The 16834-nt window shown below is 39.8% G+C and overlaps 1 protein-coding gene and 1 gene segment (V, D, J or C); both read right to left on the minus strand.

Annotated features, from left to right (window-relative positions):
• Window positions 1-2669: 2669 nt before the first annotated feature.
• LOC125298244 lies at window positions 2670-3818 on the minus strand. The segment is given in 2 exon segments: window positions 2670-2793; window positions 3486-3818. Coding segments are annotated over 2 exon segments (357 nt in total).
• Window positions 3819-13734: 9916 nt separating this feature from the next.
• LOC125301761 (trichohyalin-like) lies at window positions 13735-16479 on the minus strand. The gene is made up of 4 exons (XM_048254489.1): window positions 16385-16479; window positions 15934-16197; window positions 15524-15658; window positions 13735-15356 (listed from the first exon to the last, which is right to left on the minus strand). Exons 2-4 carry the CDS (start codon window positions 16162-16164, stop codon window positions 13791-13793), a joined length of 1932 nt encoding a protein of 643 aa, XP_048110446.1. The 5' UTR covers window positions 16165-16197; window positions 16385-16479; the 3' UTR covers window positions 13735-13790.
• Between the last annotated feature and the right edge of the window lie 355 nt (window positions 16480-16834).

A 16834-nucleotide genomic window follows, 5' to 3' on the forward strand; every position in this document is an offset into this window, starting at 1 on the left:
TCTGTCATTCCCTTTAACAGAAAGCAGCACGACTTCAAACAGCCCATCGGTATTTTGCTGGTCACCGGTGCATTTGAAGGAATCTGCTTGCATGCAAGACCGTATGGAACAAGTATTCCACTAAACCATGCTTTACTAAAACCTAGCAGAGTAGATAGCCTACACGCATCTGCACTCATCTATTATTTGAACTCATTGGCAAAGTGAAACTAACTTCACCATGGTCTCATAGTCAACAACAAAACAGTTACTGTATACACAGTTACTTTCACTAATGACAATAGGTTACCATCGAAAACAAACCCTGAAAAAAGCACTTACCCCAATAATGTTTGAATGACTGAATAAAAAACCTAAGGACATTTATCCTGCAGAGGAGTATGTCTTCAGCTGTGCTTCATATTTGCCTCTGGCCTAATCACTTTTATCCGTCATTACCAATCTGCAAATGATGGTGAATAACTACTCTTTGTGAGATGTATTTTGTTATATCTTTATTCTAATTATGTTTCCCATTGTAATCGTGTAATTCGTAATGTTCGTGGATGAGAGAAGCAGGGTGCCCATATCACTGTTGACAATGCGCTCTTAAAATGACTCGCCACGGACTTCTGGACAGGTTTCTCTTGGCCAGTGGCGTAATGCGCTTTAGGTAGTGTATGATAGCGATTTTTAGACAAAGCGCTAGACCCCTCCTTAGGTCGTTAATTGCTACAACCCTTGGCGCGTTGCTAAAAAGAAATACGGGCATGGCCAAAAACTTGAGTCTACGATAGGAACAAGCTTTGCGTCGTGATGATTATAGACTTTGGACTGCATGTCAAATTGTTGTGTCTTATGCAGAGAACCGTGTTCAGTGCATTTAAAAAAGTGCCATTTTGAATGGCAAAATGTGTGTAAATGTGTTTATGCGGCTAATACACAAGACATTACTGTCAGTGTCCCCTTGAAATGCCTTTTTTCATTTTTCTTTCCTCCTGTACCACCAAGATTCTGTGACACTAAAAATATATCTCAATCTCATTACATGACAAGCTTGTTGCATTTAGTCTCAGAATATGCCATCCTGACATTTATACATTTCAGCAGTGTCACAAACTGCATCAAAAGACATCAGAGAAATAAGTTGACAGGGTAAAGCATTCTTAAGTGTTCTGCAGGTGTGAACACGTCTCTTGCAAATATCTGTATGTGCCACAACAATCTGTAAAGACTTCATGAAAGATTTGAAGTTATCCACATATCCAGCATAGTATACACAATAAACCATTATAATATGCAGGCGTGCAACATCATTTGATGATTTTCATTTGGATTCACCTGTTGTCATGATGAGGATGAAGAGTAGTGATTTACAGTGGGTACCACTTGGAATCGTCCAGTTTCACGCGTGATTCTCACGGGACCTCACGCATGAATCATGCGTCTTTTATTTATATTTCCCCAGTGAAGCTGCAATGACCCAAGTGAGTACCGTCACTATGATTGACTATATGCTCTGACTGCCCTACCAATGATTCTGGCTCTTTGCTGTTGCGGTCAAGCTGCACGTTTAGTACCCTGGAAACCCAGGTTTGCGACCGGGTGGGGTCACTGCTCTCTCCCTCTGCACTGGAGAGGTAACATGTAATTATTCCGTGTGTAGTGTGTGCTTTACCTCACTGTGTGCTGAGCGTGTTTCACTAATTCACAGATTGGGATAAATGCAGGGATCAAATGAGTATATATACTTATACACTGTCATGGCATACTGTAACTAGTTCATCATATTTACTTTCCAGATTAACCTGTTTTGCACACAATCATCAGATATCGTGCTACACTGATGTGTGAAGTGTATGTTTCAGAATATATCTGATTATTTTTTTAATCAGAAAACACTTTCACAGCTGGCCCTGTTATTCATTCGATGCTGCAGTGTGCTCCAGGTGTGACTACAACTCTGAGGGTTAATTTGGAAGAATTTCATCATGTTGGTTTGATATGTTAAACCCTGTGGGAAGATTACTTTGATGTGTTTTATCTTAACAACTATTTCTTGTGTTTAGGTTTTTGTTCAGCTTTTCAGTGAGTTTGTATCACTGGGCTCCTCAGGGCACAGTAGTAGAGAGCTGTGTCTGCCACAGACAGAACTGTAATGATGAGCTCAGTAGATCTGCTGGATGTTGTGGAATCAAACCGAGTGTCAGTGATATCACTATAACTACTCCTAGATCTGGCTCCTTTATACGTGGACTATAACAACTACAGTATTAGAGTGGATAGTTAACTTATTTGAATATCTGGAAAATACATCATGCAGCATTTAATGCTACATTAGTGAAATACAGTAGCACCCATAAGTTCATAAGTTATGAAATATACCATAAACCATAATGACCTTTTTGAAATGAAGACAAAGGTCATATCAGAACAACCAGAAACAAAGGCAGAAACACAGGACTACTTTTGCACTACTGCAAATGTTTTTGTATGGAGCAGCTGGGTGTTGCATCACTGTGGGCTGCATGGCACAGTAGTAGAGAGCAGAGTCTGACACTCGGGTGGAGGAGATCTCCAGGAACACTTGGGTTTTCTCTTTATTCAGTCTACCAGCAATCCGACCATCTTCCTCATATCTCTGGTCTTTCTCACCGAACACATTCATTAGAAATGTGGGAGTTGATCCTTCACACTGACGATACCACTGAAGAGTTACTGCAGAAGAGTAGTTGCAGGAGAGGATTGTGTTAGATCTTTCCATAGTAGTAATCTCAGCCCTGTTTGATGTTATCGGATTCCCTGATGATTGCCCTGTTGGATCATATTGAAGATTATAATCCTTGATCATGATTTCACAACTTTGTCATAACTCAGTCTCTCTCAGTCACAACGCATATGTTAAAAGCCATTAGGTAAGTACACAAGAATGTTTACCTGTGAGCATTGTGAGAAAAAGGATTGAAAAGATGCACATAATGCAGGTAAGTCAATTCAAGAAATAAACTGAGTATTTTGGCTTCTGTCGTAACAAAAAGTCTTCTGAACATTGCCAAATCTACAAGCTGTCAAAAACATTGAGCCATTCCTTCTGGTGTCACACCCTCTTGATACAGTAAGCTGATTGGAGGATTACATTAAAAGGCAAGAGAAACTCCTCCTTGGTGAAAAAGTGTTTGCGCACTGATTTTTACTGTAGTATACCTGTATGCTCTCATAGGGTTATTTTAGCCAATGTAATGCAAAGCCAGAGGCTTAAAGGGTTCACAGAAGATTCCTTAACTAAATGTTATTCATATCAGGTGTGATGAGAGCTTTTATTATGCAATGCCTTGTTATCATTTCTCCTCTTTCTCTATGTCCATCAATAGGTCAGGGCACAGAGGTTAATTTATGTTTTGTACAAAACAATTGATGAGGTGTTGTGCCACAGTGATTGCAGAGAGAATGCATGCTACAGCTAGAGCAGTGGGTCAGAGAGGTTGTTGTGTGGGTGTTATTCTCACTGTGGGCTGCAGGGCACAGTAGTAGACAGCAGAGTCAGACACTTGCAGATTCCTGATTGTCAGAGGAACAGAGCTGGAGGAGAAGGTGCAGTGGAATCTCTCACTGAATTCAGTGCCGTTATAACCAGATCCAAAACTTCCACGTCCCAGTAGGTAGTCAGGCATTTTACTCTGTTGCTGTTTGTACCAGAAGAGGTAAGGTTTGGCACTGGTTGTCTTATATTCACAGGTGAGAGTGACTGTTTCTCCCTCAGTACTTATCACATGGGGCTCCGTTTGATTAACAGTCTCTTTACTTGCTGCACACACTGCAAAGACAAACACAGTCCACATAAACATTCAGTCCATAATCCATATAAACATATGTATATTAAGATGTAAACAAAAGAAAATAAAAGTTATAGATATTTTTGAATGATAAACAAGGTTGTGAACCATACCAGCACAGATTGCAGTTAGAATGGCCAAGGTGTTCATCCAGCAGGTCATGGTGAGGCGGGTGAGGCATGGAAACGTGATTCTGGCAGCAGTGTGATCTGTAAGCCTGACAGACGTTTCCCCTGGTTCTTGTTACCGAGCTGCCTTTCTATGTCTCAGACACTGACAAGGGTGTTGTTGTGCCTATATGTGTACACATGTATACAATATGGAGCTTGACATGACTTCTGTCACCATAGATTTATGAGCAAATGCCGCCTCCCTCTGGACAAAATGGGTACATGCCATCAGTCTCACTGTCTTATACTGTAATTATGCCAGCATCCAGGCTGAAACCTACCAAAAGAAGCAGTTCTCTTTACTGGGAAGTGATTTGCTCTATGAATAAGTCATCCTGCCATACTCTGCTAGGTTTTAGTAAAGCATGGGTTAGTGGAATAGCTGTTCCACATGGTGTCGTGTGCAAGCAGATTCCTTCAAATGTGCCGACTATCAAAATACCAATGTGCTTTTTGAAGTTGCGCTGCTTGCTGTTGACAGATGTCATTCTCATTGGTCTAAATGATGTTATGCCCAAAACACACACACCCATGACTGATTAAGAATCATAGGAACGCCTTGTTGTGCCATCCGCCCGACATTTGATAACGAAAATACTCCCAATGTGGACTGGACATCCCCCTAAATTTAAATAAGCTTTTGACTAGTGACCATGTCTTTTAGACAACAATATGTGGTGTCAAATCCACATTAAATAATACAACATCAAAAGAAGTCCGCACACCGTGGATGTATACTGCAGATGATGGCTTTAATGCACTCCGGAGCATTAGTGAAGCAAGTAAGTAAGTGAAAAGCAAAGTACGATAAGTGAGCAGTGAGCAAAGTAAGCTAACATCCTCTGGCTGTTGTCCAGCCTTTATACCCCTTCAAGTCATCCCAGACAATACCCACTCTGTCTTAACTCCCACTCCCACTATCTATCCTTAACAGATGGCTGACCAGGTCACATATGGTCCTTCACCTTTGCCCTCTCATCCTGTTTTTCCTACATTCTTTAGGTTTTGATTACATTTCCTGGCGCCAAACCTTATTGATGACCCTGTCAGCCATCTGCTCTTTCCCTTAAACCAGTCTTCCTTTCCCCCACACTGAACATACTACAGAGTTCAGTTTCACAAAACAGTGATATTACACAGAATAAAGATACTACATAAAAGATATATAAACTAAAGGATATATGTCAATAAAGACCACGACAAATATTAGGGTCCTTTGTCTCTCTGGCTGGAGGTTTCAAGACACTGGATTGGTGAGGGGTTGATTTTTGGGCACAGGTGGACTACAGTAACATACACACTATTGAAACATGTTAATATCTTTATTTTTTTTATTTTTTTTTATTGAAGACTATGGGCCCTATCTTCATGGTCTAAAACATTGAATCCCATGAGCTGTCACTGTCAAAGTTCGTTTGTGTTCCCCTGCCTGACCATTGCTGTCCATCTCATACAGTAAGAATCAGTGTCCCACAGACTGTCAGTGTCACTGTCTTGATCCTTTTCTTGGTCTCTCTCTGTCACTCTAGTGTTCTCCTCATCAGAGTCCATACTCCATGAACCATCACTGTCCTGCTCTATGATCTGTCCTTTCCACTGTGTCCCTGCATCCTTGTTCAAATCATCCTTCAAGTCTCACTAGTTAACTAGTCCTGTTCCATTACTAGTAAACTAGTAAGGTCAAACATGTCAACTAGTTAACTAGTGAAGGCCAATGTGTCACTGGTTAACTAGTAAAATTATTTTTTGCATTACTAGTGAACTAGATAGCTCCAAAAAACAGCCACTAGTGTGTGTCTTGTGCGAACTAGTTAACTAGTGAGCTGCTTCACTGCCACACATGCAAACTATTGAGACTTAAATTGTTACACTAGTTAACTAGTGGACAAAAACGGTCAGCTTGTTTGTGTTTTTAGGTGTAACTAGTTAACTAGTGAACAAAATATGCATGCCACTAGTTAACTAGTAAGGCCCACAACACCCTCACTAGTAAACTAGTGGGTATTTTAGCCTTCACATGTTAACAAGTGACCATTTTGGCATCTCACTAGTTAACTAGTGGGGCTGAAATGGCCTTCACTAGTTAACTAGTGGGCATTTTGGGGCACACTAGTAAACTAGTGACACTTTTTGCACCTCACTAGTTAACTAGTCGAATGGAAATTGCCATCACTAGTTCACTAGTGGGTGTTTTGGTGTACACTAGTAAACTAATGACACTTTTAATGACTAATGACGCTAGTTAACTAGTGGGCATTTGTGTCTTCACTAGTTAACTAGTGAGCAGTTCTGCCTTCACTAGTTTATATGTAAGTGTCACACTATAGCCACTAGTTTACTAGCTAGAGTTCCTTTGGCCAGCATGTTAACTTGTGTGCCACATGCAAATGTTGTGGGTGGGATTTTGTGAAATTCTGCACTGTGATTGGTTGTCATATTCTATTTGGACATAGGGAGCCAATAGAAAGCCTCAATTTCCGGAATTCTCTGCCTCCTAATTTGAATTCTGCGCCACTAGTTTACTAGTGTGAATTTTGTCTTGAACTAGTTTACTAATATACATGTATGACCTCACTAGTTAACTAGTTTGGACAAATGATGCATCAACTAGTTAACTAGTGAGCCTACTGCCATCACCTAGCTAGCTAGTCAGCCATTTATGGTTCACTAGTTAACTAGTGACATTGACCTACTGCAACTAGTTAACTAGTGAGGTGTTTTGCCTTCACTAGTAAACATGTGCACATTTTTGGCTGTCACTAGTTAACTAGTGACACCCAAACGCCTTCAACTAGCTGACTGGTATGCATTTTGGCCTTTACAAGTTAACTAGTGGGCATTTCTGGTTCTCACTAGTTAACTAGTGAAGCTAAAATGTGTTCACTAGTTAACTAGTGAGCCTTTTGGCTCCCACTAATTAACTAGTGTGCATATTTTGGCCCTCACTAGTTAACTAGTTCACACAAACATGGCTCACTACTTAACTAGTTCACAAAAATGGCTTACATGTACATGACAATTATAACAATTATAACCATTTCTCAACGACACTGAGTGCTGTTGGTATGAACAAAACTGAAACAATCGGTTTTACCTAGCTCGAGTTGTTGCAGCTACAGTGCTACACACTGGGAGTATGAACATGGCTGCCTTAGCTGCTGGCTGCAGCAACTCGAGCTAGGACCAAAGTCCTTTTAGGCAAGTACCCCCAAATAAAAGTAACTAAGTAACTTTTACTTAAAGTACATTTTAAATTAACTACTTTTTACTTTTACTTGAGTACATTTTCAGATCGGTATTTTAACTTGTACTTGAGTAATATTTCATCAAAGTATTGGTACTTTTACATGAGTACAATATTTTCGTACTTTTTTCACCTCTGCTGGAGAGGTACTGTAACATGTAATTAGTCTATCTTTATTGGTCAAGACAGTAATTTTCCTCTCTAAAGCTCACCTTAGCCTATTCAATTAGATTAGGTCTGCCAATATCTCTACCTCCACTGTCTTGGCATAACTAGTTCCTTGTAAATTAAACTTGTTATTGGCACACGTTCACCAAGATCTACTTTCATTTAAAATATATTTAACAGTGCTACACAATCTTATGTCTCAGTTTATGTTTCAAAATTAAACTTCTTCAACAGAAAACACTTTCACGGCTGGCCCTGTTATTCAACCCATGCTGCAATGTGCTCCAGGTGTGACCACAACTCTGAGGGTTGATTTGAGAGAATTTCATCATGTTGGTTTGATATCATGAACCCTGTGGGAAGATTACTTTGATGTGTTTTATCTTAAAAACTATTTTTTGTGTTTAGGTTTTTGTTCAGCTTTTCAGTGAGTTTGTATCACTGGGCTCCTCAGGGCACAGTAGTAGAGAGCTGTGTCTGCCACAGACAGAACTTTAATGATGAGCTCAGTAGATGTGATGGATGTTGTGGAATCAAACCGAGTGTCAGGAATATTACTATAACTACTGTAAGATCGAGCTCCTTTGTATAGTATATACTGAGGTGCTTCATTTGGATACTGTCTGTACCAGTAAAGCCAAATATTGTCACTGCTAGTTTCATATGAACACTGCAACTTTCCACGATCTCCTTCCAGACTTTTTATGGTGGAGTTGGCAGGAGTGAGATGATCGGCCACAATGTCTGTGAAGAATTCAAAAAGGGTTATGACATTGAAAATGACCATGTGTGCAATACTGTATATCAACCAATGCTTTTAATTTGAATTCACCTGTTGTCATAATGAGGACCAATAGCAGTGATGTCTCCATGTGGAATATGCTGTGCTAGATGATGTGAGGATGTTCTTAGTTCTGTAAATAACAAACCTCTCTGAGGTGCCTCTCCTTGGGTAACTGGTACTAAAATAAGTCACATGACCTTCATTCAGGAAGGCCTCACTCTGAACACTGATTGGTAGAGCTACAGTGGCTATGCAACATGCAAACAACTATTAGATCATTAGGTCACTTATTGTATAACATATGGAAAGACATCTTGCTAACATAAAATATTACATGTGTGAAATACATAAGTTATGAAGGTCTTATCAGAACAACCAGAAAGAAAGGCAGAAACACATACTGTACTTCAGGACTACTGTACTTTCTACTTTTGCACTACTGCAAATGTTTTTGTATGGAGCAGCTGGGTGTTGCATCACTGTGGGCTGCATGGCACAGTAGTAGAGAGCAGAGTCTGACACTCGGGTGGAGGAGATCTCCAGGAACACTTGGGTTTTCTCTTTATTCAGTCTACCAGTAATCCGACCATCTTCCTCATATCTCTGGTCTTTCTCACCGAACACATTCATTAGAAATGTGGGAGTTGATCCTTCACACTGACGATACCACTGAAGAGTTACTGCAGAAGAGTAGTTGCAGGAGAGGATTGTGTTAGATCTTTCCATAGTAGTAATCTCAGCCCTGTTTGATGTTATCGGATTCCCTGATGATTGCCCTGTTGGATCATATTGAAGATTATAATCCTTGATCATGATTTCACAACCTTGTCATAACTCAGTCTCTCTCAGTCACAACACAAATGTTAAAAGCCATTAGGTAAGTACACAAGAATGTTTACCTGTGAGCATTGTGAGAAAAAGGATTGAAAAGATGCACATAATGCAGGCAAGTCGATTCAAGAAATTTTGGCTTCTATCGTAACAAAAGGTCTTCTTAACAATGCCAGATCTAGAAGCTGTCAAATACAGTGAGCCATTCCTTCTGGTGACACACCCTCTTGATACAGTAAGCTGATTGGAGGATTACATTACAGTTTTTCTCAGTCGCTTTGGTGCTTTTTGCAGATCAGAATGAAAATTCTCATAACTATTAGTTCAACCTCCACAACATTTAGTCATTTGTGCACATCATAGTAGCAAATTCTCCTTCCTCTGAACAAATTGCCAATGCTTTTGGACATGTATCAGTTGCTTTTATACAATTCTCTGCTGTTTTTTAACATTATCATTTGCTTATGTCATGTCAGTCAAAATTAACTATACTTATGGATACTGAATAGTCGTTACCTATAAAACGAATAGTCTTCATTTCATTGCTTGAGTCATCACATACAAAATTGTTGAACTAGTTATCAAATTCTGTCACAATGCTGTAGAATTGCAAAGAGCATACAGTAAAAATGTACGTATTCAGTGTCTTGTACTCACTTACTCCCCTAACTACAGCAATGTGTAGCTTTACCGTAGTTTTCAAATGGCTGTACAAGTAGTGTATAGTGCTGTCTTGAGCATGTTCAGGTAGTGTCACCGAGTTCTGACCTTTTTTTGCATTGGAAAACACTGAGAGAAATGTCATAATGAAAACATGACAAAGCCATTTGACTATCTTGTTCATAAACGATGGTGTCAAGACTTCTCATTTTGATTACACTGACAGTTTCATTGACATAAATATTTGCTTTTGAGGAATGGACTATACATTTTGAGCAAGTGACTTGCTTTTGCAGGTCATCCACTAGGTTTTGCAGTTTGCACTAATTGTTTTGAGAAATGCACTAACTGCTGTGCAAATTTTAATAGTGATGTGAGAAAAGCACCAAAGCGACTGAGAAAAACTGTAAAAAGCAGGAGACTCAAACAAACCCCTCCTTGGTGAAAAAGTGTTTGCACACTGATTTCTACTGTAATATACTGTATGCTTTCATAAAGTTATTTTAGCCAATGCAATGCAAAGCCAGAGGCTTAAAGGGTTCACAGAAGGTTCCTTAACTAAATGTTATTCAGATCAGGTGTGATGAGAGCTTTTATTGCAGTGCAATGCCTTTTTGTTCTCATTTCTCATCTTTCTCCATCAATAGGTCAGGGCACAGAGTTTAATTTATGTTTTGTACAAAACAATTGATGAGGTATTGTGCCACAGTGATTACAGAGAGAATGCATGCTACAGCACAGCTAGAGCAATGGGTCAGAGAGGTTTTTGTGTGGGTGTGTACAGTGTTGTTCTCACTGTGGGCTGCAGGGCACAGTAGTAGACAGCAGAGTCAGACACTTGCAGATTCCTGATTGTCAGAGGAACAGAACTGGAGGAGAAGGTGCAGTGGAATCTCTCACTGAACTCAGTGCCGTTATGGCCAGATCCAAAACTTCCACGTCCCAGTAGGTAGTCAGGCATTTTACTCCGTTGCTGTTTGTACCAGAAGAGGTAAGGTTTGATACTGGTTGTCTTATATTCACAGGTGAGAGTCACTGTTTCTCCCTCAATACTTATCACATGTGACTCAGTTTGATTAACACTGTCTTTACTTGCTGCACACACTGCAAAGACATATAAACATTCAGTCCATAATCCATATAAACACGTGCATATTAAGATGTAAACAAAAGAAAATGAAAGTTATAGATATTTTTGAATGATAAACAAGGCTGTGAACCCTACCAACACAGATTGCAGTTAGAATGGCCAAGGTGTTCATCCAGCAGGTCATGGTGAGGCGGGTGAGGCATGGAAACGTGATTCTGGCAGCAGTGTGATCTGTAAGCCTGACAGACGTTTCCCCTGGTTCTTGTTACCGAGCTGCCTCTCTATGTCTCAGACACTGACAAGGATGTTGTTGTGCCTATATGTGTACACATGTGTACAATATGGAGCTTGACATGACTTCTGTCACCATAGATTTATGAGTAAATGCCGCCTCCCTCTGGACAAAATGGGTACATGCCATCAGTCGCACTGTCTTATACTGTAATTATGCCAGCATCCAGGCTGAAACCTACTAAAACAAGCAGTTCTCTTTACTGGAAAATTACATGCTGTATGTGATCCTGCCAGCCTTTTAATAACATGATTTGCTCAGTGGATTTATAACATTATAGGTATCACAGTACTCAGAACTGAATATATATATGTTGTTTGTTGTTTTTTTTTCTTCTGCAGGGTCTTCACTGGCCTTTGCTATCTCAAGCCAGGTTTTTGTGTTTGTCAGTCACTGTGGGCTGCAGGGCACAGTAGTAGAGAGCAGAGTCTGAGAGTTCAGCAGACGAAATGTGCAGATAGAGTTTCTTTGTAGTCCTTTCCCCAGACAGATGACGGGCGATTTGTGAAGTCTCATTTCGCTCAAGAGTGTAAATGGTCAGAAGACATTGAGGGGCTGATTGTGGATACTGTCGATACCATTGTAGAGACTGTACAGTTAAAGAGGAATAGTTGCATGAAAGAGTTAAATCAGATCCCTTCATATCAGAGACCTTGATCCTGTCCGGAATAATTTCATTCCCATGAATTTGTCCTGCCAGAGACAGACATTTCATTTACTTATGCACAATACAATTTTCAGTTTGTATAATTAATATATTTGAAATTCATTATGGCATTTATAAACATGACATAATGTTTTAATAAAAAAACTGTGCTATTTGTGGCAGCATGTAAAAGCATAATATTGTGAAACTGTTACCTGTGAAGGCAGTGAGGAGTAGAGCTACATAGAGCAGCATATTTGGTTAGGAAAACTCAATAATGTTAAAGAAACAACACAACAGAGTGCAGCTGGTGTAGTTTGAACTCTTCTTGTGTGCAAAAACAATTTCAGAGCTTGTCATGCAAGCTCCTCCTTCTCAATCAGACCACCTAGTTTTCGGCAAGTGCATAATGAGTGAATGGTTTACTTGTAACTAGTACCTCCCATTTCAGCTAACTGAATGTGTGGAGACTGCAAGTCCTTCTTGATGAAGGACATTTATCTGAGAGGGAGTGAGATTATCAGCCATGACACCAATAATTAAATATTGAACAGCCGGAAACATTATGTCAATACTTCACAATACGTTAAAATAATAGATATTATATCTACAGTATAGATTTAATATGTGTACATGAAGATCAGCAAGACTGATTTATGTATGTGTTACAGTTTTTCTCAGTCGCTTTGGTGCTTTTCTCACATCACTATTAAGATTTGCACAGAAGTTTTGGACGTTTTGGACTTGGAAGTTTTGGTGCAATTCTCAAAACAATTAGTGCAAACTGCAAAACCTAGTGGATGACCTGCAAAAGCACGTCACTTGCTCAAAATGGATAGTCCATTCCTCAAAAGCAGGTATTCATGTCAATGAAACTGTCAGTGTCATCAAAATGAGAAGTCTTGACACCATCGTTTATGAACAAGATAGTCAAATGGCTTTGTCATGTTTTCATTATGACAGTTCTCTCAGTGTTTTCCAATGCAAAAAAGGTCAGAACTCGGTGACACTACCTGAACATGCTCAAGACAGCCCTATACAGTTCTTGTATAGCCATTTGAAAACTACAGTAAAGTTACACATTGCTGTAGTTAGGTGACTAAGTGAGTACAAGACACTGAATGCATACATTTTTACTGTATGCCCTCTTTGCAATTCTACAGCACTGTGACAGAATTTGATAACTAGTTCAACAATTTTGTATGTAATGACTCAAGTAATGAAATGAAGACTATTAGTTTTATTGGGAACGACTATTCAGCATTCATAAGTATAGTTCATTTTGACTGACATGACATAAGCAAATGATAATGTTAAAAAACAGCAGAGAATTGTATGAAAGCAACTGATACATGTCCAAAAGTATTTGCAATTTGTTCAGAGGAAAGAGAAATTGCTACTATGATGTGCACAAATGACTAAATGTTGTGGAGGTTGAACTAATAGTTATGAGAATTTTCATTCTGATCTGAAAAAAGCACCAAAGCGACTGAGAAAAACTGTAAATGCAGTAGGTGATCAGATCAGTGCTGTGGCCCACTGTCCTTGTCCACTGTCCAATGAGTTCAAATATTAGACAAGTGCAGATGTGTATAGGCTATAGTAATCTACTAGGTTTTAGTAAAGCATGGTTAAGTGGAATACTTGTTCCATATGATCTCGCGTGTAAATAGATTTCTTCAAATGCGCCGCTGACTATCAAAATGCCGATGCGCTGTTTGAAGCTGCGCTGTTTGCTGTTAAAGGGAATGACAGATATCATTTTCATTGATTTAAAGGATGTTACGCCCAAAACACACCCATGAGTGATTAAGAAACATAAGACCAACCTTTTTGCGCAAGGTGCCGACGATTGATAACAAAACCACCACCAATGTGTACTGGACAAACCCCGAAAGATATTCGCAGGTGACCATGCATTTTAGATCGCCAAGATATAGCCATTAGTCTGCCTGGGTGAAGGTTTTAAGACATTGGAGTGGTGAAGGGTTTATTTTTGGGCACAAGCGGGCTATAGTAACATACACAGTGTTGAAATATGTTAATATCTTAATTTTTATTTTATCGATGGTATATAAATAACAAAATAACATTCATGGCCTTTGTTGAGATGTATTGTGAAGTATGGAGATCATGGAGACAGCCACGGTTCTGAAAACTCCTTGAAATCCGTCTTTAGTTTCTGAATCCCATGAGCTGTCACTGTCAAAAGCAATTTGTTTCTGTTCCCCTGCCTGACCATTGCTGTCCATCTCATAAGAATCAGTGTCCCACAGACTGTCAGTGTCACTGTCTTGATCCTTTTCTTGATCTCTCTCTGTCACTCTAGTGTTCTCCTCATCAGAGTCCATACACCATGAACCATCACTGTCCTGCTCTATGATCTGTCCTTTCCACTGTGTCCCTGCATCCTTGTTCAAATCATCCTTCAAGTCTAAATTCCACAGGTCACAACTCTCCACTTCTGTCTTCTTTGTCATTTTCCTCCTCCCTCTTTCCATCCCTTCTTCTAAAATATCATTCTCTGGCTCTTTTACTGTGTTTCTTTTCACCTCATTGTTAAAGTTTGTGTCTCCGTGTCCACCACTCTCCTTCCCTGTAGCTGTGCTTCTGTCCTTGTCTTCTGCACTCTTGGCACATTCTGAGCCACGTGTTTTCTCTTTCCTCCCCACCTTCTCTGTCTCATCTTCATCTTCCTCCTCTACCTCACAGTCCTCCTTTCCCTCACTGACACTCTTTCCGTATAGATGTTTTATTTTGTCACTGTTCTGCTCTTCCTCAGAGTCCTTAATATCTGCATTCTTGTCATCTCGCTCCTTTCTCAACATGTTTCTACTCACTTTCACTACTAACTCAAATTCTGTAATGTCCGCCGAACTCTTCTGTTTATCCAGGCTTGTTTCAGTCCGTCCCTGTGTCTCCATCTCCTTTCCTTTAGCACTCTCTTGTCTTTTGTCTCTTGGCCTCTTTTCCTCATCCATGCTACTGAGTCCTCTCTTGTATCCAGACTCCTTTCCCTTAATCATGTGCTTCTTTCCTTTCACCATCTTTACCTCCAACAGTCTAACGTCCCCTCTCAGTTTCTCCATATTTTTCTCTAATTCCAACAGTCTAACGTCGCCTCTCAGTTTCTCCATATTTTTCTCTAATTCCAACAGTCTAATCTCTTCTCTCAGTTTCTCCATATTTTTCTCTAATTCCAACAGTCTAATCTCTTCTCTCAGCTTCTCTATATAGTCATATAGTTTCTCTAACTCCTCTCGCTCATTTTCCCTTAGCTTCTCCATTTCTATTTGTTTTTCCATCTCTCCTTTCCTAATATGATCCTGTCTTTTCTTTTGTTTATCCTTGTGACACTCTCGCTCCTCTCTCTCTCTCTTCTCATCCTCTCTGCCGGACTGGTCAGCTCTGGCACACTTTTCATCTCTACGTCCCTTAGGTAGCTGCTCTTTCTCTCCATCTTTGTTTCTAGTTAACCCCTCCACTCTCCCTCTTTCTCCCTCTTTGTGTTGTCTGTCGGGTCTGACTGTTTTGTTGATGTTATCCTGCTTCACTTCCGTGTGTGACGCTGACTTCCAACGTTCACTTCCAAACAGACGCTGTCTCAACCACCTCTTCCAATCACTCTCACTGTGTTCCTTCTTGCTCCCACAGAATGCCTAATTTTCCAGAATTGACAAAATAACATTATTAGAGTTTCTGACTGCTCTACAGTCTTCCTTTTGCCAATATTGTTACTGCTAATAACTTGGTAAATTCAGATCAACGTTACCCCCTCAATACACACTCACAGAGTACAAAAAAACACACACACACACACACAAACCTTGTCCTGACTTGTGCCCTGTTCCTTCCCGTCTGGGAGTGTCCTGTGTTTTCTCTCCCGTCCTCTACCTCTCTGTTTCTCTTGGCCTGAGTGGCTCTTCTTGGCACTCTGACTGCTTGGCTGCTCCCCTCTGGTCTAGATCGACCACATTTTAGGCTTTATGAATACTACAGGCTAAAATACGATGTGAAACCTCATGGTTTCATGAGATAAATTCAGTGTCTTATATTTCATGATTTTATAACTATTGATTGTTAAATTAGTATAGATTTCATGTTTACACTTCTAGATCTTAAACAAGGCAAGGAAACCTACTCATTGTTACATTATAGCCTGTACAATAAATTCATAAGATATTTTTTTGTTGCTTTACCACGTTTCAAAAATTAATGAAATCTTGTCTTCATTACCTTCCTCATTCTCTTCATTACAGCCCTTTTATCTTGTTGATCCATCAGTGGAAGAGGGTCAGACGTCTGGTGCTGGGAAGCCTCCCTGTAAATCCACTCTGTCTCTAACTGCTGGGTGTGGCTCAGCACCATGGCCACACGATGCTGGAGTCTCCTCTCCATCTCTCGGAGCTGTGCATCGACCAGGCAGTCCAGGTAGTGTCGCCACTCCTCTTGCTTGAGGAGGGTCATACCTCTCTTGGAGGTAGATGGTGGTAGCCCAAACTGGTAGACAGTTCAAAATAGTTAGATTATTTCTTTTTACTAGTGTACCACTGTATGTGTAGATTAAAATCTCTTGACTTTGTTAATTAACTTCCAGTTTACCAATATAATGACAGTCAATTATTTTTCTTTTTCTGAACTGATTATTTCAATGCCTATTTTCCTCTCTTGAATTATTGATGCTCACCTATTTATCATCAGTATTGCAATGTAATTCAACCCTGATCAAGAGGCACTCATTTGTTTTCTTTGCCTTGAATGAAAATAACTTTACATTTAAATGGTATCTACGTTGATGTCAGGCCAGGATTCAAGTATTTACATCACAATCACCAAATATTCCAAACTCTAGAATCATCTTCTGGTTTTGTATCATGTCCTTGCTTGGAACGTAATGGTAAACTGAGGAATTGTGAAATGTTTGGATGGTTTCTATGGCAGGTTTTTGCATGAGGCTGTGTGTTTGTCATTTGCTGTGGGCTGCAGGGCACAGTAGTAGAGAGCATAGTCTGAGACTTTAGCAGAGGAGACATACAGATAGAGTTTGTCTTAGTCCAGACAGATGATGGTCTACAGCTGGCTCTTTTTCATCAGTTTTGTAAATGGTTAGAAGATGTTGGGGAGCTGATTTAGGATA

The sequence above is a fragment of the Alosa alosa genome, chromosome 1 (genome assembly GCF_017589495.1).
Source record: "Alosa alosa isolate M-15738 ecotype Scorff River chromosome 1, AALO_Geno_1.1, whole genome shotgun sequence".
In the NCBI taxonomy this organism is placed as follows: Eukaryota; Metazoa; Chordata; class Actinopteri; order Clupeiformes; family Clupeidae; genus Alosa; species Alosa alosa.